At 46.4% G+C, this 27,766-nt stretch overlaps 1 protein-coding gene across 1 annotated transcript; it reads right to left on the reverse strand.

The window, feature by feature from the left end:
- Window positions 1-2,959: 2,959 nt before the first annotated feature.
- On the reverse strand, window positions 2,960-26,460 carry TBCEL (tubulin folding cofactor E-like). Its single transcript, XM_010581432.1, has 8 exons — window positions 26,385-26,460; window positions 22,337-22,486; window positions 19,921-20,060; window positions 16,594-16,775; window positions 15,292-15,548; window positions 12,368-12,494; window positions 11,797-11,913; window positions 2,960-6,684 (listed from the first exon to the last, which is right to left on the reverse strand). The coding sequence occupies exons 2-8, from the start codon at window positions 22,467-22,469 to the stop codon at window positions 6,366-6,368; spliced, it is 1,275 nt and encodes a 424-aa protein (XP_010579734.1). The 5' UTR covers window positions 22,470-22,486; window positions 26,385-26,460; the 3' UTR covers window positions 2,960-6,365.
- Between the last annotated feature and the right edge of the window lie 1,306 nt (window positions 26,461-27,766).

The following is a 27,766-nucleotide window of genomic DNA, read 5'->3' on the forward strand; positions in this document are numbered from 1 at the left end:
AATGGCCACGTACTCACGGACAAAACCACCCAGCCCAACCTTGGCAGAAGAAGGATTTTCCCTTCTGATTTTTTGGGTGGGGGCCTTTTGCTACCTGTTTTCCCTGCTAGGATGTAGGTATTCGTCCTGTGCATCTCGTACACCCACTCCCCACCCTTCGTCAGGAACGGAGAGGCGACAGGAATGCCAGCAGTCAAACAAGAACCACCTAAAAGCCCTGACTTTTTTTCCAGGACCCCAGGTGCTCCTAGAAATGTGTTTAGTAAGTTCACACCCAAAATGCCATATCTTACCTCAGCAGTTTCTTTTAGTGCATCAGGGCACCAGGCAGTACACTGCCTCCAGAGCAAATCCCAGAGTGTGCTTTCTCTTCATCCTCCAAGCATGGCCTTGCTAGCAGGAAGCTTCTTTGTTTTTTTTTAATTTATTTTTTCCCTTTTCTAAATCAACCACTACTTGAGGAGGGCAGGGGGATTATAAAGCACTGACTGATATTCTGGGGGCATATTTCTTCCAGCCTGCCACTCCATGCACCCTGGCTCTTCCTTTCCCTCCCATACAAATTTTAAACATTACCAGCCACAGGAAAATCAATTGACTCTTCCCATCCTGTTTTGTAAGACAGAGAAAACTGGTGAAAATAGGTTTCCCTCTGCTCCTTTGTCAGTTTAATATTCTGGTCCTGTTTGTCCTGGGCAAGTCTACACTGATGAAGTTTGATTAGGTTTCACTGTCTCTTTGGGGAAGACTTTGTCTTCTAGGCTATTTTCTTTTGGCAGGGGATGCTCCCATCATGCAGTGCTGAGCACATTGGAGCTGAACAACCAACCACTTTTTCTTTTTTTTATCTTCTAGAAGAAAATTTCCTTCCCATGCCCGACCTCAAGAAAAAACAAGCATTAAAAGATGAGACAAAGGGGTCTCTGGCTGCTTGACCTCGACAGAGCGACCACAGGCAGTGCCTTGTCACATTCCCATTTCAAGGGAGCCAGGCCAGCCCAGGTGTAAGAGACTGTGTTGGCTGGAAATGTTTGTCTCGACATTGCTGCTGCAAAGAGCCTCAGCATCCTGTTGCTGGGGGGGAGTACGCGCAAAATGTCCCTGAAGAAACCACCGTATCCACCTGAAGCTAGCAGTGCCTACCAAGCTCTGCTTGCCCGCGAGCAAGGTGAAGAAACCACCGTGAACACCTGGGCACGCGCCCATGGAGGAACACGGGGTGGCGCGTATGGTAATGAGCTCTGTGGAAATGGGTGGACTTTTCGGAGAAATTGCGGGGACCGGGACAATAAAAGAACTGCCTACTCCCCTCTCAAGAACCTGAAAAACTGTAAAACACCTGAAAAGCAACTGCAACTGAAAAGCAACAGAAGAAAACCTGCAGCGCTTGGGACTGAGACTTTGGCTGGAACCCGGAACCCGGACCCTCCATCACCTGCATTGGGACCGAGTCAACGGGACGTTGCTGGCTTTGTGGTGGTGGTAACTAGTCTTGCTATCTCTCTTCCGTTTTCTTGCTTAGGTCTGCCTCTTCTTCCTTTCTTCTTCCTTCTGTCCTATCGCTATTATCAGTTGTTATAGGAAATAAAACTTGGAAGGTTGTACGGCATCTGACCTCGTTTATGTCTTAATCTCGCTCTTGGGATCGTTTAAGAACCCTCCCCGATATTGGATCGGGACACCAGGGAAGATGCCTTGGCGAGGGGTTCGCCCAGGAGCTGCGTCTCATCCAGAGGGGCACGTACCTCCTCCTGCCACTCCCCAGGATCATTCTGTGCAGGCCAGCATGGGCTAAGCCCATGACTACTGCTTTAATGGGTCATACTGCCCTCCCTATCAGCAACTGCAAGCCCTTCCTCAAGGGCGAAACTCATTTTAACCCCAAGGCCAGTCCCACCAAGGACACAGAGCAGGTAACAGGGCAAGCTCGAGCCTTGTTGCTCACCTGGAAGCGGAGATGAGTCGCTGCCACAGAGAAATACAGTCCAGAAGAGGACTAGGTCTTCCAGCACCGTGACTTCTCCTTTCGACAAGCAGCATCTCGCACAAGCGAGGTGGCTGTGCCTGAGCTCAACGGGCAGACAGCTGGCACGAACAGTCAGCAGAACAAAAAAAAAAAAAAATCTCAGCAGCTTTCACTCTCCTGAAGGTCTGTGTTAAGCGTGTGAGTGAGACAGAGGGAAACGTTTTGCTTCAGGAAACACAGAAGTGCAAAACTCAGGACGCTTTTTTTGTGTAAAAACTTACATAAGTTTATTGAACTGATCCAAACCAATTACCTGTTTGGCCTGAATTCCACCACTAAGTCTGCGAGCAAACCAAAGGCAAATTGTGGGAGCGGGAAGTATATTCCCCGTGAGAGAAACCAGAATACAAAACGAGATGGACTTACGGTTCTTCCTTTTTCTTTAAAATTACATATGGATGCATCATTAATAGGGAGCAAGAATAGACCTTCATGTTTAAATTATATTTGAAGTTTCCAGTAGCTGCAGAAAAGCAATCACAGAGGCAAAGGCCTGAGATGGCTAAAGCCCCTCTAACGTTGCTCTGGGGAAGGCATCTCTCTAACCGCCTACAAAAGTGCCACATTCAAATGAGGGAGGCACAGCTGCCAGGAATACATATTTTAGCCTCTGGGCTGCTTTCAGCACCTCGTTTGCATTTTCAAATCTGCACAGGAACAGAACCTACAGAATCTCATTAACAAGCAAAACCAGCAACTGACGGAGGCAGAGCCACCGCGTCGGTTTCTTCGGATTACAGACCTGAGTAGGTGAGGGCAGACGGAGAGCCTCTCCTCCGAGCTGCTCCAAGCCGCCACGGGCCACACTATCATCTGCCATCAGGATGTATGCAACTCCCAAGAAAGGGAGTTACAAATCCCACCGATTGAGCGGAGGACAGTTGCCACGCTATGCATATTCATAACATCGCCAGTTAAGCAATCCGCCTGAAACATCTGGTCAAAACATGGATATTCAATAGGAATGTATCCAAAAACACAATGGCACAGCATCTAATCTCAGCACACGGAGCTGTGCGACACTTTGGTATATAGCTGTCACCTAATTCCTTCCGAACCAGGTGCTTTGCCCACTGTGTAGACTGCCCGCAGCAGACTTTTATGCACAAACTAGCATGAACAACAAAACAGTTCTTGACAAAAGTAGCCCTCGGATAGAAGACACAAAAGCTAGAGAAGCTTGGAACTCTTATTTTGTTTTCTCAAAGGAATGCAACAGAACAAGGGACCTTTTGCTAAAGCGGGTATATGCCAGCAACACTGGGACACAGCCCCTCCTGACATTGCATCGATTTAAATCAAACCGCCAGCCTTCTTGGGACCCTCCCGGATTCTTGGCACCCACCGTTAGTCCCAAACCCCCTCTCTTGCTCAAAGCCCTTCCCTCTCTCCCCAAGACATGGTTCCCTGTTAAGCAGCAACATGGCACACATACAAGACCCTTTCCCAAAAGGCATTACAAAAGGAAAGCGAGCCGACTTGGGATATTTTTCCCACATCAGTGGCATGCCATTTGGCCCTACTTTCCAAAGTCAATCATATGGATGCATAAACCGTCCCTGGGTTTTGGACGTGACTCCTTCTCCTTGGGAAGCCAACCGAGATTTTTGGTTTCCACCCCACGAGTGCTCTGCTAGCTGTGCAGAAGGTGAATGGCTTGAGAACATCATCCAGAAACAACCTTCCCCCGATGAAGTGGCAAGGCGGTGATATTCATATCGTGACTTTTGCTGACCTGAACAGACCAGGGGAGCCGGTTTGGGTGTTAGCACCAAATCCCCGGCAGCTGCATAGCGCTTGTTGACCTCGTATGCCAGTAGGTGTTCTCTTTTTCCATCTTCCAGTTCCTACGAGGTCCGCCGTAAATAAAAGCATGATTTACGGACAGTTCGGAGCTGGTGCGGTGACAGCACCATTCCCTCTGCAGACAGGCTAACCTTTTGTGGGTGAACAAATGTAAAAGCACATATTTGGGTCTTCTTTAACATCCCATTCAACTCTTTAATGGTCTTTGTTTATTTCCTTCTCTGAAACAGAGACATTTAATTGTGCTGAGGAAGTTGGTCAACAGTTACAGCATCTCATTAATACCAGTTACAATGCCATAAATATACCCACATAGGCAATTACTTCTCTATAGAATTACGTCAGAGATACTTTTGCATCCCCGTCGGTCGCTTACCTCTGACACTGCCGCGACTGAGGGATAACCTACTTAAACTGGAGGTCATGGGGAGAAATAGGCTTCTAATATTAAACAACCATATCTTCATAAAACTTTGTTTTATAACAAAATATCTTATTAAACACAACTTTTCCTATGCATATGTATGTATATATCATACAGAAGTGTTGGCTTGAGAGTTCTGCTATAAGGCAGCAAATGCCTTTCTCTGCCCAAATGGAAAATACATCTTCAGTAAAGCTCTAGCTTATAAAAGCATCATCTTATGCTACACTGCCGCCATCTCCCCGCTCTTTTGTTTTACAGGTACCACGGCCCCGCATCTATGTGCCGCGGCCTCTACGCTACCTACTGCAAATCTTGCTCCATTTCCTATTGCTCATTCTCAACGGGGCCAGGAGATTGACATTTTTGGCAGGGGGATGAGGCACAAATTATTAACTTGTCTTAAATCCTTCCATTTTTAATCATTACTCTGGATGCGGAACTACTCCCCTCCGAATGGTCCCCACATCCTGAACCTGAAGACTATGAGATAATACTTTGTCCCCTCCCCATCCTACCCCACCCCTCAATCTAGGTAAAATATGACGAGAAATATACAACTCCAAGAATATAAAAGGAGCTTGGTGATGTGGACAAAAGCATCATGGGAAAGAAAGTGCATATGGGGATAAGGGAGCATTTCAAAATTAAGGTCAGAAGTTCACATGTAACTAGAGACCTCACTGCACAGCTTCAAAAACTTTTATGCAGCTGTTTGTACCTAGGTAATTTGAAAAGTCTTCAACTTGTCAGGGGAACAGAGGAACAAGGGGAGGACACAGGAAAGCAAAACAAGGGATACAAAGGAAGGAGGATTTCATTGCACAAGAAAGGGAATCTGCTCTGCAGTAGAAAACGGGGGCTAATTTAAGCAGCAGCACGTGATGACTATGAGGTGCGTGTGGGGGCAAGCCAATATAGATAGTAAAAACCTGCTTTCCAATAAATGTGAGTCTAGTTGCTTTGTTACTCATCTTCTAGAAACTGATCTGAGCCAACACATTCTCCTAGTTTGGACCCTAAGCAGGGACCCCAGAGCCAGGGGCCCCCAGGGAAAGTGCTAGGTTTCATTTCTGGTGCAACAGCAACAAACACAAACTTCAACTTTACTCTTACTCTCTCTCAGGAGAGGAATTTTAGCCATTCCACTTTCAGTACAAACTGGTATGAAGTTAAGTGCATACTGGAGGATCCCTTCAGCATCGCAGGGATGAGTCATGGCCAGCGGGGGGGAATCTGCTCTTCAACCCCTTTTTGACCTGTTACTCTAAAAGCCCTTCCAACGCAACACCCATCCACCGCCTTCCAAAATTCACTTTGCAACGCACACGGCAAGGGTCCCTGTGCCTCCGGACTGCCAGTGCTATGCGTTGTAGACACTGTGTGAGACTGGTACAGAAATCAAAACTTTTTTTTCCCCCAAAATCAGAATAGGACAGCATGGATATAGAGCGTGCGTTTTGAAAATAAATTGTTTCTTTCTAATAAGGTCTCTTTCTTTCCCCCATTTTGTGCACTCATACCAACCAAACCAGTAGAGTTAAGTGGATGCACTAAGTACCTGAGCTCTGAATCAAGCAGAATACTGTTTTAGATCTTTTCAGTGAACTCAAACGCAACAGAAGGTTGAGACAGCACCCAGCTGCAAAAAATACTTCGGCAAGCTCGAGCCACAGTCAGATAGCTAGGCCAAAGGGTGCTCTGGTGGAGCCAAAACCCCAAAAATTTAGAAAAAGAAAAAACCAGATCAAATTCTGCACCGAGCTATCTTGTCCCTTATGGACCCTAGCATTTTTTAGCTTGAACAACTGACCATTCGCGCCAAATCACGAGTATACCGGAGCATCGAAGAAAACATCAAGGTATTGCACACACTGAAACACATGCACTGCAGTCAGTTGTCATCTCAAGGTCACCTGCAGTGGATGGTGGGCATGGTTCTCAGATCAGGGCACTTCATCCGGGCTAAGAAATTACCTGCTACAGAAACGCAACCAAACCTCAACCAACCAACTGAAATAAAAACCTTGCAAAAATTCCTTAATGCATGTGTGTGGGTGTGTGGGGGCATGTGTGTGCACGTGTGTGCACTCACAAGGTCAAAAGAGGCTATTTCATTCTAGGTTCCACATAAATTTTATCTCCATCCCGAATGCCATAAGAATGCAGTGCTCGCGAGCTGTATTTCATCTCCTCGGGACCAAAAGGAGCTTCCTGGTCCAAGTAGAAGAGCAGCATGTTGCTTGTTGACAACTGCACCACAGTTTTTAAGTGCTTCTTCAATTCTGCCACAGTCTGATCAAGACGGATCGACATCTCTTCCACCTTATCCTGGAAGTGAACCTCCACCTTCACGCTGCTCTGTGGCCGAAGATCCACGACTGCCAAGGGCTCCAGCTTCCCGTACTTTGTGACCAGCTCGTGATACCTGAATAATTAAAACAAGTCCAGAGTTATGGTATAGTTGCTTGTACAGCCAAAGTACGTTTCACAAGTCAGTTTCTGTTTCACATTATGATACTACCCCACTTTAACTGCAATCATCCAAGGATGCTACTAGGTTGCAAAAGTACAAACGAATATCTGCACAGACAGTACAATGACCAGATGACAAGAGGGTAAGCGCAGATTCCAAGGTGCAATTCATCTAAAGCCCAGAACTTTTAGACAAGAGCTAAAACTGGAACCCAGGCAGCGATGAGCTGTCCTCATCCTCCATGTCAGTGACTAGCTGGCATATGGCTCTTCCAAAATGTCTCGCAGTTTAACTGGCACTTCACTCAAGGTGGGAAGGATGGATGAGGCTCTCACGAGTGAAGAATATTGCCGAGCTAGCATTCAAAGCCCATAAGTGCATGCTTCTCTCCATGCAAGTCTCCTGCCCAGCAGCGACTGAAGGAAAACCCCAGCTTTCTTCTCCATTTGCCACCAAATTGCTCACACTTTGGGGAGACAACATTCACTCCGATTCAAGTCTGATGACCTGAACAGACATCCATTAGGATGGTGTGAGTCCTGTTTTCTCCCCTGACGGCATGACACTTCACACAGCACACAGTGTTTCTCAGGCAAGATGCTGAAAAGCACAAAATAAAACCTAAAAAGCCCATCCACTCCAGTCACCTTATCTCACAGTTCCTGAGCTGCACCATGGCACTGAGATGAACCCATGTGAGCGTCCGACTAGGGAGGAGGTATCTAGCTGAGGAAAGTGAAGTTACCACCGACCTGAGATGTTTGAGTTGACTGGTCTCAAAACTGAGCAGCGAAGCTTTCTACTGGGCTCCTACAATTTCAGAAACCCCAGCCATGGCTGCAGTGGGATTCAGAAGAAAGAGAGGATGCTGCACTCACAAGGCTCTACGCCTCCTGCTCCACTGAAACACTTCACTAAAGATTGCCAGAAGCAAGCTAGTGCTCCTACAAAGGACATGACCCCCAGTCTAGATTCCCAGTATCTGTGGCTTCATGGCCTGACTGATCTCCAGACATTCCTGCTGTTTTCCTAGAGGCCAGCTAGGTCCCAAATGTTACACTACACTGAGCACAGAATCATCAAGATCACCGAATTAAGGTGAGCTGCTGCACGGTTTGGAAGCTGACAACAAACAGGGGACTTCTTGCCAACTGATCCTTCACACCTATTCTAAAACAACATGGGAATTTTACTAGCAGAGCTACATGCTCCACCATCACTTTCTCCTTGGAGCCAAGTTCTCCGACTGTCCTTCACAAGGTCTGTCGCGGGGAGCCATCCCCTGCAATGGAAAGCCCATCTCAACCTCCTGCCACCTTCAACGGGTATCGCTCCAGTTGGGCAAGGCTGCATCTCCCCTGCCTGGCTGGGAAAGAGGCGAAACAGCAACACAAAACACAATGTGATTGAAATGACAAAGACGAAGAACTGCCGAGAAAAGGTAACATTTCAGAGGCCCTCCAATATGCGCCGTACAGAAAGCTCTTTTTGTTCCCGATCCGAGTCTGAGCTGAATGCAATCAGTGCCGTGTCACAGCCCCTGTCGAGAGATGATGGGACCTGGCAGGCTGGGTGACCCCAGGGAGTCCTGCTGAAGGCAGGAACATTCCTGGAGAACAGCAGACACTCTGTCTACCGGGAAATGAGGTAAGGGCCACAGCACACTAGGATTTCCCCAGTGTCATGGACAAAATGAGCCTTCACCAGGGCAGAGCATCTGAAGGCAGGCCGGTGCCATGCTCTCACAGTCACCTGGGTGATAGGATCAGGCCTATTTATTTGGAAAAGCCATTAGTGCTGAGAGAAGACAACGTGCTCCCCATATTTCACCCACCAGGCTACCGCCCGCAGTAAGAGCGAGCACTAGCCAGTGTGTTGCCAGTGGGGAGGATTTCTTTGCGGCACAGTTTCCGCCGCAGTCCAGCAACCATTTCTCCCGTGCCGACCAGAAGTACTGCCAGGATTCACGCGTTAAGGGAAACTGCAGTGAACAGGGCTGATGGTGGGAAGAGTACAAAGAGGGGGACAAATTTCAAGCAAGCTGAGAGACAGAAATACCATGAGTGGGCTAAGATTACCCAAATGCATGGTGTAAATATGCGGAGGGTCAAGCAATGTTGTCTTAAATTTTCTCATGTAAAGGAAAAGCAGAACAAGCTTTGCAGCCTGCTCCTTGTATGCTAGCTGCAGCCTGCAAAGAAAGTTAGGAGTCTGAATGACTGGCTTCCCTCAAATCAATAAGGATGAAGGCACACTGCTCATATGGTTCTTTTGTACCCCGATAACAGGCACCCTAGAGACTTTTATAATTACCCCTTGCAGCCTGGCAAACAATGGCTGCCAGAGCAGAGGATGCTGAAGAACTGAGCCTGGCTAAAAGTGTCTCTGATACTCTGCAGATAAACAGCGGACCAGACAAGCAGAGGACTCATTAAAAACCTAGAGACACACAGACATCACTCAAGAATACGGTCAATATTGGATTGCACACTTGGCACTCCTTTCTAACCCACGACATCCAAAGAGAGAAATTATTCTGTCCGTTTCCCTCCCTTTCTGATCCCTTTGAGCTGCAGCCCGAGAAGACATGCAATTCAAGCAGGAGGGTTTGCTGTGAGAGAGTGTGCTGTTCGCTTATCGCACGCTACACCTCGACAGTCTTGAGGGGGGCTGCTTACACTCTTAAGTTTTTCATGCCCAAGCGTGTCTTCTTCCTCAGCTTGAGGCAGCACTGCAATGCAGATGCCATAGCCCCAGCAACAACATGCGTGTGTCCTTATTAGATTCTAATTACAAACCACCTTCGGAGAGACCACACCAGATTTGGGAGCAAAGGAGAGGAAGCTTTAGCAACAAACACACACAAAATCCCTCTGTAAAGAATGCCAGGGCTCCCTTCCTACAAGGGCTGCTGCATACAGGTCCAAGAACTGAAACCCAGCCCTCAGCACTAGGGACACTCTCAGCCATCTGCAGCCTCGCTAGAAAATAGTCTGTAGCGGCACACAACTCCTCCAGAACAGAACAACCCTCTTTAGTAGCTGCAAAAGTCTCTTGGAAACGCTGCACAGATGAAGGGATTCAGACAAAGAGCCCATTGACCACGAAAAGGGCAGTCACAGTGTTTAAAGGTTAAGAAATCAGAGGGGGAGGTAATTCTCTGGTATCTTACCAAAATAGCATAAAGCTAGCACGTTGGTCAAGATCAGACCAGCTTTTTGGATGGGTGAGATATTAGTAATTTCTTACATGAGCTCCCACCTGGAAACCAACCCCAGTTGTGTGTTGTACTGTGTAACTACATGGTTGCACACAGCCTGTTCCCAAAGTCCATGTCCTAACAGTAGCATCATGCAAGTGTAAAACTATATCCCACCGTGTCCTTCTCAACAATATATGGGTCCTGGACATGCAAGGCATCTGTCACCACAATACCCAGAGACACAAGTCCAGCAGGAAAAGATTCAGAGCCCACCAGCTATTTATTTACCTTCCGTCTCATGCGCAAACCCTTCCTCCTGAGCTCAGGGTGGCACACCCGTTCCACCAGGATCAAAGGGCTCCTCGCACCTTAGTTCCCCTCCCAGACTGCAACCGAATACACTGTCTTCAGTGCAAGGGCCTGCCTTGCCTTCTCCTGACTGGTTTTCCAGGTCAGCCCAAGCCCTGTTTACCAAAAGGCAGGACTCTGCTGCAGCTGTTGGGCTCAGCTGCCCTGCTATTCTCCCTTTCTAGAGCCACAAACAGAGAGACATGAAACAGTTTTCTTAGAAACAAAATGTTACAGAAAATAATCCATTTTGGGAGCAGCACCATGAACTCGCAGTCCCTGTCTCCCCTTCCCCTTCCTCTCCCCTACGTTCTCCACCTCTGCTGCTATCCCTTCCATTATTTCTTTCCATTTTTCTGCTTCAAGGGCTCCTAAAATTTACAAGCCAGGACTTGTCCTCAGAAAAAGGCACAAGAGGGATCACCAGCTGTCTTATCTCCCTGACTACATTAGTACCCTTCACCTCTGAACTGACCCCAGTACACCTATATATATTATACACCTATACTATAATCGCTAGACCTATTAGTATTCATACAAAATGCCATGCCCTCATTCCCCATTCCAGCTTTCCTGTATTGGCAGGTCACATACACAGTGCTTTTGAAAAACAAGAGACATTTTACCTAAGACTTAAGCTGGCAGAAACACTGACCAGCCAACGTAAACACCAATCAGATTCCGTTCGCACCTCTGTTGTCTGTACTGGGCCAAACCTTTGACCTTCTTCTCTACCTCAGTTTGTCCCTACCTCTGTCTGTCCCCCCGGACACACACCCACATGCTCTTGTCCTATCCCCTTTCTGTAAAGAAAGGGCTATGACAACTTTGCTGTCTGAATAGCGTATGAGGGTTCTAGGGAAAAAGGCACGTAAATGCTGTGGCCTGATCCTCCACAACCCTTCCTCAGCCCATTAAGAAACAGTAAGTAGATGCTGGCACAGAGAAGATACCGACTGAACAGCGTCTGTCAAAGTTCATTAGTTTACCAAGATGAACAGATCATTGGGCATACTGTTTTGGCAAAGAAAAACCATCAGACTTGCTATTTGCAGGCCTGAAAGTAAGGGGACAGCTTCCTATCGCCAGTCACATTCCACACTCCAGATGGTCAAGAGAATTAGATGCCCCAGCCTGGCACCAGAGAGCATGATCTGTACTGGCTTTTGGGGACTCCCAAACACAGGTGAATTATGAAGCTAGCCATCAGGGAGGCCAGGAAGCAATGAAGATCATGAACTGAACAGTCATGTTGTTTAATGGCACTTGAAACGGACACTTTAAGACCAAATTTGACTCAGAAGTGACTCTACAAGTCATCAGACAACACTCTAATGTAACAACATTAACTAAAACCGATTGAGGAAGGCAAGACAGGCGGAAGGTGAGGGATGTTTTTTTTCATGGAACAACTAGCTCGGATTTCCCATGTAACATCATCTGTTCAGTCACCTTTTCTTTTGCCTCGCCGCCCATCTGCTCCTGCTCTCCATTCCACAACAAAGAGTTCATACCTGAATGGGACTTCCTCCTCTGGGAACTCCATGTAATATCGGATGAAGAATCGCTCCGAGTCCTCTCGCTCCCCATCGGCAACGATGCTTCCATTGAGCTTGACAATAGATGGCAACCTGCATGCAGACACCAAGAAATACAGTCAGCAAGAAGAGAAACCCAGACAGGGTGACCAAAAAGACAGTCGCCATCAAAAGCTACATGCCACAACACTAACACCAGGAGAATCCTGCCAGGTAGCTTAGGCTTCAGTCCCCTCAAGAGAGGGGGCGAGTCCCATGCAGTTACTCCAAGCACATTCAAAATTAAGCATTTTCATTTTGCCACATATATGCATCGCATGTACAGGCATGTATGAGACTCAAAAAATTCTCTGAGAAGTAAAGAAGTTAGACTTAAGATTTCCACTACTCCCACTTTCCCACACTATAAAAACAAAAAAATCAAATCTTTCCAAGCGCTGAATTCATACAAAACCCTATCTCCTAACAGCCTCTTCCTCCAATTACCCGCTCCAGCCATTCACTGCCATGTAACGCTTCTGCCGAGCAGAATAAACAAGCAACAGACCTGGCTATTAGCAGCTTCCTGCGCTCCTCAGTGGTGTAGGACTGCAGCAAAGGGATTCCTAGCAATTTTACTTCCTCGAGCTTGGGAAAAGAATTTAACTTGTCAATGTCCTCCCAGCAATGCAGACCTGCTTGGAAGAAAAGACTTGCTTAAACAAACACAGATAATACATCATGTATCCAAGATAATCAGACACAGCCAAAGAACATACATGACAGGGCGAGCATTAGCTGCCGTTTCTTTGAGAAGTCGGCTTTTTGCTCATGATGCACTGCAAAAAAAATCTCCTTCATTTGCTTACAAGACAGAGTAGTTTAAATTCTCTCTTGCTGTTTTGTAAGTCTAGAAGGATGATCTTCATGGCTGATTGGGGAGCTTAGTTTTTTATGGACCATTCAGTCTTTGGCCTCACTGCCAAGGACTGACTAGCATCAGTTATGATGGCTGCATCTATAAAGGGATGCTACCTTAAGTAGTATTGAAGTCGTCAGGACTTCTGTCATTCTAGGCGTCACTAAATAGCCATCAAATGGCTTTACCTCTCACACATGACCACCTTGGGTCCCATTTCCACCCATGACCCAACGGTAAAACAGTCCCAGAAGCCATCCAGCCATTTAATGAAAAAGGCTTTAACTTAATTTCATCCCCCTCAAGACCTGACATCTGGGATAACAAGGCAAGCAGAGAGGGTAAAATAAAAAAAGCTGAGGATTGAGCAACAGTACAGCCCTGATTATGTGGCGAGATCAACACTACTCATCTTCGCTTCCCTTTGCTGCAGCTGCGGAAACATTTACTGCGATGCTTTTCCGATGACTGTTCCAGAAGCTTACACTAGCAACACGAGTTAGAAAACCGGTTTCTCCGAACAACATTCAACAGCTTCACCCACACAGTACAGAAAATGTGAAAAAACAGAAAAATTATCGGTTCAAACAAAATCAGGGGTCTCATTTGAGCTAAGCCTCTCAGGAAATGTCAAGTTCAAGCCCAAACCGTGTGTCACAACCACAGCTCAGAAGAAGCGGCTCTTTTCAGAGCAGAAACAAAACTCCTGTAAGTATCACGGCACCGTGTGCGAGGCAGGCAGAGAGAGCTTCCTTTCCCCATAGCACTTGAAACACCTCTGCCAAGGTCACCTATGCCTGAAGCCATCCTCTGGGTATCAGTATCAGACACACTGACAGACAAATTGAGTAGAAGTGTGTGACAGGAGGAGAACTCTTCCACCTGATCTCTGAGGCGCAGCATCACCAAAGAGTGCCCAGTACCTCTCTGGATCACGCCAAAAGCTCTTGTAGCTGGGAGAAAGCTAGTGCAGAGAGACAACCACCTCTGCAGGAGAAACTGCTGTCAGCCATGGCATCCGCCTTGGCAGGAAAATCCGTTCATCCCTTCATGACCCCATTGAGCTACAACTTCACTAAAAACCATTATCTTTAGCTCACCCCTGACCTCCGCTAAGCTAAAAGAGCCTGCAAAAGGAGGCACTAGTTTGGAGTCTTCACATGACAGAATTTTGGAGTGCAGCAGCTTTCCCCCTCGCCCCCGCAAAAAAAAAAAAAAAAAAAAAAAAAAAAAAAAAAAAAAAAAAGAGTTTAACATGCTCCTTGGGATTTCTATTTGACTTTCAGCTCCCAAAACATCAAAATGCAATACAGAATCCAGAGTTCTTAAGTACCTGGCATCAAAATTGCAAAACTACTTACCACAGGAGCACTTGCTCCTCAGTGAGACAGTACTTTCAAATCCAGCTTAACAGGCTTTTCTTCCTCTAGTTAGCTTTAAGCTTTTATTATAGGGATTCCTTGATGCTGACATTGAAGAGCATGTTAATAAAGTACCTTCTACCTTGGCTAACATTTAACTATTGCTTGCACAGCATATAAAGCTGTAAAGAACAAAAGACGATGATGAATTAAGTACTCCTGCAGAAGAACTTCTGGCATACATGTTATCTCACAAACACGTCACAGCCCTCACGAGCTGCCCTGCAGCTCCTTCTCTCTGAGCGTGGAGTGCCCTTCCCAATAAGCCAAATGCTTATTCTCTTTCTGGAGCATTGGCTGAAAATTCTCTGGGGCTGAAGTGTAAAAGCAGCCTCGAGCATAACTTGTGGTGAGCTTCCGAGCACAGATGACAGACAGCTTTTGCTGGTGAATGCTCGGCCCTTACATGCCACATACCTACACATACGCTTATTTTACCTGAGATAAAACAGCGAATAAAAGGAAAATGGGATTCTTTCATCCCCTCCACTGCCAGACATTTATTTATCCTTCTCCAGCCAGGAGCACCTGAGGCAGGGACAGGAAACAGAGGGAAACTACTAACGTATAAACCTTTGCCAGCTCATTTTGAATAACTGCCAGTCCACGCTACTGTGATTCATCTTTTAGATAACTACTAACTACCAAAAGCAGCAAGTAAAGCCCACAGACAGGCAAGTTGATTTCTTGCCTGTTTTCCCCTCCTAACACTACATTCTTCAGGTCAGTGCACTTCAGTACACCTGCTTGTGTGGCCCTGCATTAGCACCATTAGGAAACTAGACTTCAACATGATAGGTCTGTTGGGACTACATCCATCAACAGCTTTTCAATTCTGCCAAGAAGCCAGGATAGATTGGGACAGAGGTCACTGAGCATTTTAATCTCTGCTACAGCAACAGAACTATCCCAAAGGTTTAGGCTCTTGCTCAGCATTTCTGCCTTCCCTTGCCCCCTCTCATACTTTGCAGGAAGCAATGCTGACTGCAGGCTACTTACTGCTAACACAGGCGTAAGAAGCAACCACCCCAAGGCCAAAGTTTCAAAAAGCACAAGGCAAGTGTGTTTTTTCACCTACTCAGGAGGAGAGACTCCGATCAACCGCTGTCACTTACGCTGAGAACAAAAAGCATACTGCTTCCAGGCTCTCACCTGACTTGTGCAAGTTGATGGATCGCAGGTTGGGGAACAGCCTTGCTAGGGAATCTTCCGACTCTTCAATGGTCGTGAGGTTGTTGTTAGCCAGAATAAGTGTGTCCAGTGATGGAAACATAATTCCCAATTTTCGAATTTCAGTCCAGTCTTGAAGATTATTGTCAGTTATGTGGAGTAATTTGAGAGACTGACAGCAAACCGGAGAACAAGACACTGTTTCATAGTCGTTAAGGCACAGGAAGAGCTCCTCCAAGCTGCACAGGGGAGAAAGCTTGTTTTATCATCTCAACATACCTTGAGAAATGGCTACCCTCTCAGGTACAGGGACATGCATATGCAACTTTAACACAACTTTCTGTAACGGCTCTTACATGATTTGAAACCTTGGTGTAGAGAAGACCTTTGAGCACTCCAAATGGAGTGTTTTGACTACGTCTCTGCTCCCATCCATAAACTTCCTCCACAGATGAAAAACACCTCTAAGTGTTTCCCTAGCCTCCCAGTATTAATTGTGTAACAGATTGTTCGGGGTGCTGTTCCAACAAGCCACCGACCCAACTCCAATGGTGATGGGTACCTGCTCTCAATGCTCACCACTTAAAAGGTGGTTTTATACAACACAAATGCCACTTTTTTCCTGGCATCACTGGTTCTGCCAAAGATTCTCATTAAAGAAAGAACAGGTCCCACCAAGTTTTCACACAACTAAACTAGCTCTCCTAATCCCAGGGAAGCATACATTGGCCACGCAGGCTATACTGCTGTCATGATCTCTGCTTACAAAGCTGTATGAAGAGGAATCTGTTATCAAAATGAAGCCACCGAGGACATTCGTGGAAGCAGAATGCCACTGCCAAGGTGGACCGTGGCCAAGCCACAGAAATCAACACTTTTGTACAGAAAAGCATGATGAAATATTACTTGTCAAGTGGCCAGACCCTCAGACTTACATCCCATTCAAAAGCTATTAGTACAGGTATGCACTGCACCATTCATTCTGTAGTGACTCAGAGGAAAGCGTGTCACCTCCTACATTGTCAGGGTGATTATCCATCTCTGGTATTGAGATTTGGATGAGAAGCTCTGGGCTTTGCAGCACCGCACAAGTTCAGCCTTTAAGACAATGTAAAGCATTCACCTGGCCGGTTCCCAAGCTCCCAAAGAAAAAAATTCCCTTTTTCTCTACCGATCATGTTTGCATCCTCACACCCCTCTCATCCCTCACTACGTGAATTGATAAGCCAGCCTTGACCTGTGTGCAGCGAGCACCCCTTTCTACGCCCAACTCCCCATGCTTACTCTGGTAATTCCTGCAGGATTGTGTGGACTGTTTCCCAGGAAGCTTTGCTGTTGTTGAGCACAAGTTTGCGAACACCAGCGAAAGACCCAGCACACCTTCTCTCTAAAACGGACAAACTTAGAGGGTTGGAACTCAAGTTTAGAAACTCCAAGTGGGGAACGTTGGACACAATTTTACTGACCTAAGTGGGGAGGGAAAAAAAAGAGAAAGAAAGAAATGCGTATCAGGCAGTAATCGGACCTCATGCAATAATATCCCATCTCCTAAAAGAGGGCCCTTCGGAATCACCACAAGCCAAAGAAATGATATGGGGAAAAAAATAAGGCTTCTGGATAACTATCTGTAATTCATACTCCAGCTATTCACTGATCTAGATTGACTGGTTAATTGCTCATTCACCTCAACAGTTCACTTAATTACACTCTCCAAGCAGCTTGATAAGAGAAAGCCAGTCTCTTGGGAGAGGTCATAAAATCCACCTCAACACCAAGCTTAAGCAGCAGCACGTTACAGGAGCCAGCACGCTGTACCCCCTTTTAGCAGGGAGGCAACGGGCACGTCTCTTGAGTTTATGGCCAACACTGATCACTTGCTCAGCTTTCCACTGCTCCCCGCTAGCCACAGACCTTGCCATTTTGCCCAACATAAAAGACAGATAGAAGCTCACCGTATGCATACAACTAAGTTCTTATTTGATTCCATTACTCTGAAAACAGCAGCTTTCTTACAATGAATCCAAATGTTCGGGTAACTCTGCTTGGGGCTACTTTCTCTTTTTGTGTGTACAGATGTGCAGCTAAGGGCAAAGTAGCGGAGAGATGAGGAAGAAAGATCAAGAAAGGGAAAGAAAAGCCAGAGATGACGACTGTATGCTCTGGAATGCAGGATACATAATGGATAGTGTGATCGAGGTAGGTGCTGACCTAGATACTGCTAATATGCACAAAGATAGGTGAACAAGTTATTTAGATGATCAATTTGTAGTCATCTAATAATGATTAAGTGAACAGAACAGCCAGGCAGCATCAATTCGTAAAGAACACATCACATCGATCTAATTTTCCTCTTCAACTGTGTAACTGATTCAGTGGGAAGTAGTATAAGAGAATGACAGCTTCTGATGCCATCTGCACACAAGTTGCATAGGCAAACTGGGGACTTACAGTGCCTGGGATAGCACTGTAAGTTAAGAATTCAATACAAAGCTAGCAGACATACAGAGGGAGTGTTCTAGCAGAATACTACTTGTTATGTTTTCAGTGACCAGGATAATTGAACATTATGTGGTTTTCTTAATCTGTGGGTGATAGTAAGGTGGGAAAGGCTGCCATCACATTGTGGTACAAGACTAGAGGCCAAAGCGAAGCCATCTGAGGAACTGAACCCGTAAGACAGAAGTTCAGTTCAAGGATAGTCAAAGTACTAACATTCTGGGAAAAAAACATTCATCCAGAAAATAATTACGAGTCAGAGAACACCTGGCTAGAGAGCCCCACTCCACAAAGCAAACGGGATGGGAGGAGATGGGGCAGACCATGACATACACAGGTCAATAACAGGGCCCAGTTCCCAGCAAAGGGCAATTGTCTCATGTGGAGGTTGAATTCAAGTGTTGCACACGTGATGCTGAAGGTAATTAGTCTGCCTCACTTTGCACCTCATCTTAGGTGATGTCACATTTTGGGCACTACGTGTTTGGAATGAATTAGACAAACTGGAATGACATCAGAGCAACAAAACCAACACGGGATTTAGAAAAAATGGCCTACGATGAATGATTGGAAGAACTGTTTTTTTCAGTATTGTACTAAAATGGGAAAAGGAGAGGTGAAAGCTCTTCTTCGTGGGTACAAAACACTGTCGTATAAGGAATGGCGATGAATGCTCCTCCATGCCTGCTGAGAACAGGGCAGGGAGCAATTGGCTTAAATTGCAGCACGGGAGACTTAAGTTACATAGCTTAGACTATCAGGTTATTAGCTAAGCATGGGAACAAGCTACCCAGGGATCTGGAATCCCCATCACTGGCAGTTTTTAAGAGTTGAGTAGATATTTATCTGTTGTGGATGGGCTACGAAAACTTAATCCTGTCTCAGAGGGGCCAAAGTACACAGAAAGCCTTTCATTTCCTGCTTTACTGCAGCTCATGCAGAAGCTGGCAAATTGTGCTGTCCAGGGTAGCCTAAACAGACTGAACAAATAGCAGGGTGCGAGGCATGCAGCTTGCAAGTGACAGCTCTCCCAGCTGCTTACCCAACGCAAGGCCAGCCCCACTGAGAGTAAGAGGCAGAACAGGGAGTGGAGAGGCAGCACCTCATTACTGTCAGAGAGGGCCTTTTGGGGTCAGAATAAAACAAGTTAGGAGACACCACCCCAGTTCTTAGCAGATACGCCCTCAGTACAAAACCATCTTCCCTGGCTCTAATCTCAACAGACAAACCGAAGATCTCTCTCCCACCCGCTGAGCTAATACCTTCCAGGCTAACAAGAAAATAACAGGAACAGGGAAACCTATCCCACTTCGGACTTTGCGACCCCCGTGCCAGAGCTGGGATGTTTCTGCAAATGCTGCATTTGCTACCTTTTTAAAGACATAGGAGTTTGATGCAACAGGAATACACGATAATTTCTATGTTGCGCATCCTGTTCTTTTCCACGTATTTCCAACAATAAACGCTAACATAAAAGCAGAGCATAAGCCAGTCAGAAACTGTTAATGACTCTTGAACAGACTGCGATTGTTTTACTCGTATTACACTGCATTTATCTAGCATATTTCATCCAAGCACTTCAGAGGATTTTACAATAGCATTTAGCATTAATTAATGAAGCCTCAGAAATATCCTTTGAGGTAAATGGTGTTAAACCTGTTTTGCAGATAGGGAAACAAAAGCGGAGAAAGAAAAAATACCTTGCCCAGCATCACAGAATCGGTGGCAAAGATGGGAATCAACTCCCATTACTCGGACCTCCTCAGGTCTTACTCTGTTAAAACCTGCACTGCTCATTAACCTCTTGATGTTAGAAATGCCAGTTCTGGTGCTTTGCACGATAAAAAAAATAATTTGTGTATATTTGTCACCCACAGGCCAAGACTGTAAGTCACGAGGTAAATGAAGTGCCCAAATGGATTAAATTAATCACATTTATTGCTCAGTTGTTGTCAAAGTAAATAAGCATCAGCTTCACAGATGAGAAAGAAGCCACAAAAAATTGAAATCTCTCTCCTTTAAGTGAGCGAAGTACTCTTACAACCTGCAATGCGTTTTCAGTCACAGTAATAGCCATCAAAGTTATTCAGAAAGATGCGCATGTAACCATTTTACCTCATGCCAGTCTTCCAGTTTATTGTCAGAAAGATCTAGCTCAGACACATGAGCACAGAAGGCAGCGATTTCATTCTCATCCCCTGCACAGGTTATGCCACAGCTGTTCAGTACTAGCACACTCGGAAGGTTGAGGCGATCTGAAACAGGAAAAAAGAAAAGATGCCCTCTGATCAGCATTGCATTGCTTAGTTAAAGAAAGTAAAACCAAGCACAAACATGACTGACATTCAGCAAAAGAAAAGATGTACCAGTAATTCCACAATTTACACATATTTAAGGATCTCAGGATAAACATGGATTTTATGACAAGTGACTGACATCAGTCAAGAAGTCTTCTTGTGTCTAAACATGAAGTACCATTCAGCATCAGTGCTCTTCAATTACTACATGCATTTCTGTCCACATCGCAGCAAGGATGGGCCAGTCCTTTGTAGTTTATAGTATGTCTCTCATCAGTTCTTGCCAGAACTTATGCTCTTCCCCAGGCATCTGCTGCTGCAGATAGGATACAGGACTAAGTGGACTGTTTGTTGCACAGGGTCAGACTCCCTTATCCTCTTGTACTTAGCCCACTTGGGGTTAGTAACAGCAAGGACGCATTTAAACCTTTCTTTTCTAAGCTTTCCCTTTTCAACAATGCAGAACATATAGCATTCTTCCAGCCTGGAAGAACTTAGGTCTCTACTCTGCCTTTTACGTTTCTGCTTCGGTTTTGCTCTAGTTCCTTCTCATGCAGGTAAGCGTTCTCACAGCTATTTCAAATACAAGGACTTGGATCTCAGTCACAGCTTGATTTGTTAAGGCCAAAACATGACAAAGTTAAAAGCTGTGGATTTGTAACAAGAAACCTTTTCGACACAAGAAATCCATGTGTAGGCAAGGCAAGCCATCATTCTTATGCTCTTTCACATACAATATGGCTCTCCCACCTCTATGGATTATCAAAATCTGTTAAAATTTAACAACAAGCTTTTTCCTAAAAAGGTGGCCCTTTTTCTCTCTCCTTAATACTTGACAGCTACATGACTAGAAGAGGATTCTAGAAGCAGACAATTATCTGGAGTGACCTGAGTTTTCAAGTTTCCTGGCTCATTAGCGTTCGGCTTCTTTGAAGGATAGTGCTGTACTTTGGGAATTAGTCACAAGTACTTGTAAGTCATGTCTCGGTCACGTTTTAAGACTTACAAATGTGCCTTCTTTTCAGCATCCAAACAGCTCAGGTAAGTGGGTGCTCGCACACAGGAGGGAGGGCATTGACTGAATATTCCATCAGGCCAATTTTCTGTTCGTGTCAATTTTGAACGACATGCGGTACATTTTATCCTCAACTGAACTCAGGCCCTTTTTTCTCCTCTGTCAAACTCAGTTACTGTACACTTCATCCAGCTGACTTCCGTGGCTATTTTCGCCTCTGGGGCTGGTTATGATACAAATTGACCTGACGGAAATTTAAACTACTCTTACAGATCAAGATGGGCAAGAGGTTACACAAAGAAGGGGCAGTTCTGGCGGAATAAATGTGAATCTCAGGCTCACCCGTACAAACCAGGAACCAAATGCTAACGTCAGAGCACGAGGAAAGACTTAAGGGTGTCAAGTAGATCCAGTTCAAAGAGCAGGAAATAGTGACACAGATTCTGCAGTCTAGGAGGCTCAAGGACATACAAGAGCAGCGCAGCGCTTCACACACACATCTGTCTGAAACTCTATCAAGGCAGTAAGGTCAGAAGCAAAGGAGAGAGAGGATTTCTCCACTAGGTCAGCATAAGCACAGTCAGAGAGCATTTGATGCCTTGAGAAGAGAGCCAAAGTAAACCACAAATTCATTTGAGTTGCTTGTCACAAAAGAAACCTAGCTGGGGATTCAACGACTCATTGCTTGGCTTGAAATATGGTCCACCTCTGTGTACACTGGACTCCTGTAGCTGCATCCATTGATGCAAGTTGATGGCACTGCATGACACCAGTAGCACTTGGACCAACCTTGAATTTAGATCAAGTGTTATGTATTTGTTAAGCCATCTCTGCCAAAATATGTGCTGTTGCAGCCAATAATAAAATAGTTAGTGTTGCTAGTCTGAAGAAAATAAGTTCCAGGGACTGCTGAACCCTCAAAACTCAGCACTGCACAGGGCCTTATTTCCACCTTTCATTAACAGGATTCTGATTCTGTTATGCTGTAGAGCAACTTACTTGTTTTTTACAGCAACCTGTTCAGTCACTACATCAACTTTCTGTCTTTAACTGTTAGATTCCAGTCTCTCAGCTCTTCAGTAAGAAACATGTTATAACACATCGTGGTGTTTCTTTTTCTGGTCAATTCAGGGTGACTCTTCTTTCAACATAAGCAAGAACAACCAAGAAACCGATCCCACCCAGAACCCACAGATGCTCAGAAAGACCAGAAGCCTACCTTTCATAGGTGAACCCTGTGGAGTTGCTGGGACATGCACCCCCATACCAGGTCCACGACGATACGGGAAGTTCTCGGGGCTGTATTTCTCACAAAGAACTTGCATGAAACTCCTTCCACTGGGCTGGTCCATGCTCCCTTCTTGGAGTTCTAGTTAACACAGAAAAAAACAGAGCATATAAACAGTCAGCAACTAATAATAACCTGCAGTAGTGGACCTTGGGAACACAGGACAGAAAGCGACCAGATGGGTCATGGGTTTTACTTCTGAACTACAGATTAGTCTAGCAAGTCATATTTCAAATTCAACATTACAGTAAAACTTTACCTGAACAGAAACCAAAACCAAACAGAGGGCCCAAGCTACACAAACATGTTTTCAGTCATACCATTACAGGCCAAGTACAAGACCTCCTTGCTCCACATGCTCTTACAGGACAACTCCCAATATGCCCCAGGCTGCAAAAGGTGACTTCTGTACCTCGCAAGAGGACTGTGAGATATTCGCAGGTATTCTCAAACATATTTCCAGGGCAGCAAGGAGGGGAAAGACCGAAGAGCTGTTTATGAGTAAGAGATTGCTTGAACAGGTGCTTTCATCGTGTAACTTCCCTTTTCTGTAACTCAGGACTTTCAGTCAAGATCAGCTTTATGGGTGGGGAAAAAAGTAAAAAAAGAAAAAGGATCCACAGCTCCCTAACTGTTTCTAAAGAAACACTATACAAAGCAGGTTATGGTTTGTCTTTGTAAAATCAGGCCGATGCTGTAAACAGCCTGGAGCTCAACAGCCTCTGCTAGCAAGACTTCCATCAGTTGACCCACAGGGTGTCATGGAAATACTCGATTTTGATAGTAAACTCACTCAGGATATCTCGAGGCTCTTGCCTTCACTGACAGCAGTGGCTCATTCAAAGCAAGCTTTGGCCTCAAAAGGAGCGTCATCATTTCTCCTCTGACATCTGCAAAGAACTACAGTTCTTCCGTCCTGCCTGCAAACCTGGGCTTCTAATTAGAACACAACTGCTGTGTCATGAAACACTCTTGAGCACGTATGAGCACGTCATTAGGCCAGTCCAAAAAGCAAGTTTTGCCAATTCAATTTTGCAGCTGTTTAATGTATCTGGAAGATAAACGTGCCCTTCCTATCTACGCATGTCACAGAGTGGAACAGCACAGGAAAAAGGACTCCCCACACCATGGGCTGCTGACCTGCCTACAAAGATATCGAGTGTCAGCTGGAAGTATACTTGGCACAAAGATACCACGATGGCCAGCATTCTGCCGTACCCTAGGTAGAAGCAAGCTTATCTGTCCTACTTTCCTGCACATACTCTGAACTTGGTCTTTTATGGTTTCATGGATAATAAAGGAGTTGAGCTTGATACATGCACAAAGAAAGGGAACCACACTGTTCCCAGGTTTCACAGAGGCCTCGTAGTCCAAAGCAGGGCCTGCTACCCATCACGGACACAGAGGAGAGATCCACATCCACCCATTCTAACAACACAAGTCATGAACTTGCAGGAATCAGCTACAGATTTCCTACAGCATAGTCGTGGAGCAGCGTTTTTACCAAGTGCTGCATAATTACATTTCTAGTATACTAGCAAAACCCAGCTCACACAGATATGTACATTCTGCACATAAACCTGCACCTCCTGGTGGAAAACCATACTTTTGAGTTCATGGTGGGGCCACACATGTTGAAAGCGACGTTGCTAACCAATGCCAAATTAAAGACTCTGCCTGCTGCCATAAACTTTCCTTTAGATTCATTAAGGGCAAGGCTAGATATAAAATCCTGAATAAAAGTGATTTAACTAAGGCTCAGGTTCCCTTTGCTAAGAATCACCTGTTTAACAAGCTCTACTTTACTTCTTCATGAACAGACTACCTAAAACACCCCTGTAACAAAGGACTTCAGTATAATAAGAAGCAAGTTGACTGAAGCCTGTTACAATTTTTATGTTATATTTAAAGTTCACATGTCACAAGCAGAGACTTAAAGGATTGACCTTACTTTAAAAAAAAAAAAAAAACAAACCCACACCTTTTTCAGCCCTCAACACCTTGGTTGACTCATATCTCAAGCTTAACTTCATGTCACTAGTCTATCTAGAATAGAAAAAAAAAAATCCTCAAATTGAAGTCTGTGTTAGAAATAAGACACTTAATTTTATGCTAAAACATTCTGCATGCTACAGGAACAATTTGCATTGACAGCCAAGGCTTTAGGCTGAAAGACCTTGTTCCAGAGTGGTTTGGAAGCTCCCTACTGTAGGACAGACAGATACTGCTTTCTAAATGCACATTCAGACCTCCTGGTCTGGAAATTCTGGAACTCCCACCATGCATAAAGCTTTCTGCCCTTCACATTGCTTTTCTATCAACTCCATTCCTCTTTATCCACTAAGCAAACAACAGCTGGAAATTCCATATGAAAAAGCGACCTTAACATCACACTAAAGGCAAAAAATTGTGTTTTCAGCTGCGGTATGAGAGCAATCCAGAACCAAGAAAAAAAACTAATTACATTTACATTCAACGACTTTGAATCACAAACATTTTCTTTCTCAAGCTTTACTTTTGCGTGCCAATGTCATTGCCAGATGACAAAAGTGTCGGGGAGTGGGCAGTCACCTTTTCCACTTCCCTTCCTGTCACATTTCACATAATCACTATAATTACCAGTCACGCACGTGGCTTCTCTGAATCACTACAATTGCTTGAGAGGAAGGATTAACAGAACGTGCAAAGAAAGCATGACACATTTCAAGTGAATGTTGTCTGCACAAGGGCAGGACGGGATGATTTGCAAGGCGCACATTTCTGAGTGTTTTCCGACTGATGGCCCAAGGAACAATTCATATCCTAAAATAACTCTGGGTTTTCTAAACGACAGCATAGATTTCAAAAGATGTGCTCAGACTTTGAAAGACATCAACAAACAGTCTTTGCTGTCTTACGTTTAAATGCTTTGCTGGAAGGCTGTGGCCCCAGTAACATACAACATGGCAAGTGTCTGCAAAGAAGAGCATGACCCTGACTTGAGATCCAAGGGAAGCCCAGCGGACTGCTGCAGCTGATGAGTGAAGCGAAAGGATAGCACTAGAAACGACATGAAAAATATTTCTATTCCTGTGCTGTAAGCCTATGAGGAGAATAAGAGACCCTGCAGGAGAATTACATCATTAACGACATTCTAACAAATTCCAGTGCCGCTCGAGTGCCTTCGGAGCAGGTCCTAACCAGCCACGCACCAAACGCATTTTGACATGTTTGTATACATGAAAAACAAAGCATAAGGAATGGATGCAACAGAACAAATGCCTGCCTAAAAGAAGCCGGTATGTTCTTCTGCTAAGACACGACTCGGGGAAATTATTTTTTAAGAGGTCTTGAGAGACAGATGAATGAATACTCTCAGGGTAGACAGACTGACCTTCTGAGCCACCAGGGCAAGCCAGCCAAGCGTGCAAAACGCTGTCAGGGACTTCATCAAAGCAAGCATCACTATTTGCTCACCCGTCACCACACCACGCTTCTGGAAGCTGCCAGTGCTAACGGCAGGGACTGTGGCGAGGAGAGCAGAAACGGCACGAGAGATGCCAGGCATGTCACTGGACGTGCTTCTGGCCCGGACTCTGACACGACGCTACCGAACCAGCGATGCCCTCAGGCGCTGCTGGAAAAACCAACTCTGCCGCAGAAGTCGGTGGGGAGCCCGTCCGTCGGTCCCCGGCCGGGTCGCTGGGCCCCACGGCGGGGTACGACAGGTCGGGGTCCCCAGCCCCGAACCCCCCGAGGCCTTCCCCCGGGCCCGGCCGCCTCCAACACAAACGTTCAGCTGTCCCCGGCTCCCCTCACACGGCCCGGCCGGGCCGGACCCCGGCTGGTGGTCCCCGGGGTGACAGCGGCCTCCCCCGCTCCGGCACCACGCCGCGACCGCCGCACGGCAGGCCGGTGACTGACGGACGGACGGACGGACTGACTGACGGACTGCCGGCCGCTGACAGCCGCGTCCCCGCCCGCCCCCGGCCCCGCTCACCCAAGCCCGGCGGCCGCGTCCTGCATTGACCCGGAAGCAGCTCCGCGGCAGCCAAACATCACGTGACCGGGGCCCGGTCACGTGGAGGGGGCCCGGCCGGCGGAGGCGGCCCCGGTTGCCACGGAGACGACGCCGGCCCGGCAAGCGCCGCGCCCCGCCCCCCCGTCGCGGTCCCCTCCCCGGCCCCCCCCCCGCGGGGCGGTGTCCTCTGACGTCACCTAACCTCAGCAGTGACGTCAGACAGGGGGGAGAGAGACAGGTGACGCGAAGATGCCCGCAGCCCCGGGGTCGAGCTCTGGGGCCTCCCCAGGCCGGCCCGGCGCCCCAGACCACCCCCCCCGCTGGAGGGGCAGGAGGGGAAGGCCTGGCTACACAACAGTACATAAAAACATTGCAAATCGGTAAACGTTGCGCATTCTTGACTTGTAACGTGGGTGCATCCCCCTGTCCGGCAGCTGCGCCCCTTTGCTGGCAGTGCCCGGCTGTTCTTTACCAGTTTGCCCGTTTCTCTCCCGTTTTCACCGGCTCGGTGGTGGTACCATCTTTTCTGCGGTGGCTGGTCACAACCTCGGAAAGAAGGATGATCAATCATCACAGGGAGTGAGACCGTGTCAGACAAATCTGCCTAGCAACGAGCCTGCCCGGTTCCCCATCTCCGTCCTTGCCGGGATTACATGATAAGAATCAGAAACTGCCTGAAACGTGGCCTCTCGTTCCTGCCGCAGGTAGGGAAGTTTGGAGGAGAGCTGCATTAGTCATGGCCGAATAGCTGCAGCATATCCACACGTTCTCCTGAGCCTGTAACATCATCGGGACAACTTTATCCTGTTACTTACACACCCCAGTTTATGCACGCTCCGCTGAGGCAGCAGAATACAATGGCAGCATTGTGGGTGCTACTCAGATGGAGGACGAGAAAATGTGTTCAGCATCAGCCCAGGCGGTGAGAGACTTGTTTAACTCCTGCTCTGCCATGTATTTCCCGCCTCAGTTTGGACTGACAGCATAGGCTTGTACCCACAGGTTTACAGTCAGGAGACTAAAGTGGGGGACAGACAACTCATGCTAGGCCAAGGAAGCAATTCTGGGATGCCCAGAGCTAAACCAGTTTGACTAAGGATCTCTCAGCAGAAAACATCCATCCCAAGAAACAAAGCAAGCCTCGGGCAGACCACTGGCAGTGTTAGGGCCATCAGCACGTTACCTAAGGTCCAACTGCAAAGTTAAAAGCTGTGTTAGGCTGAATCAGAGGTGCCCCAGACTGTTACCACTCCTAAAATTCAGCCGCCCTGTCTCCCATTCCCTGCTTCTCCTTGGTGCTGGGACATGGCTCACACACAGCAGCTTTTTAAATAAAGCATTGGGTATGTATCTTCATGACA

Source organism: Haliaeetus leucocephalus, unplaced genomic scaffold (genome assembly GCF_000737465.1).
Source record: "Haliaeetus leucocephalus isolate CR32 unplaced genomic scaffold, Haliaeetus_leucocephalus-4.0 Scaffold773, whole genome shotgun sequence".
Lineage (NCBI taxonomy): Eukaryota > Metazoa > Chordata > Aves > Accipitriformes > Accipitridae > Haliaeetus > Haliaeetus leucocephalus.

What these genes read in the sequence shown, in the direction of transcription:
- TBCEL (XM_010581432.1), bottom strand. Translation starts at nt 22,469, where the DNA reads ATGGACCAGCCCAGTGGAAGGAGTTTCATGCAAGTTCTTTGTGAGAAA. An exon ending in ACAGGGTTCACCTATGAAAG is followed by an intron (nt 20,061 to 22,336) that starts GTAGGCTTCTGG and finishes TTCCTGTTTCAG; the next exon opens with ATCGCCTCAACCTTCCGAGT. An exon ending in CATCAACTTGCACAAGTCAG is followed by an intron (nt 12,495 to 15,291) that starts GTGAGAGCCTGG and finishes TCTTCCAAGCAG; the next exon opens with GTCTGCATTGCTGGGAGGAC.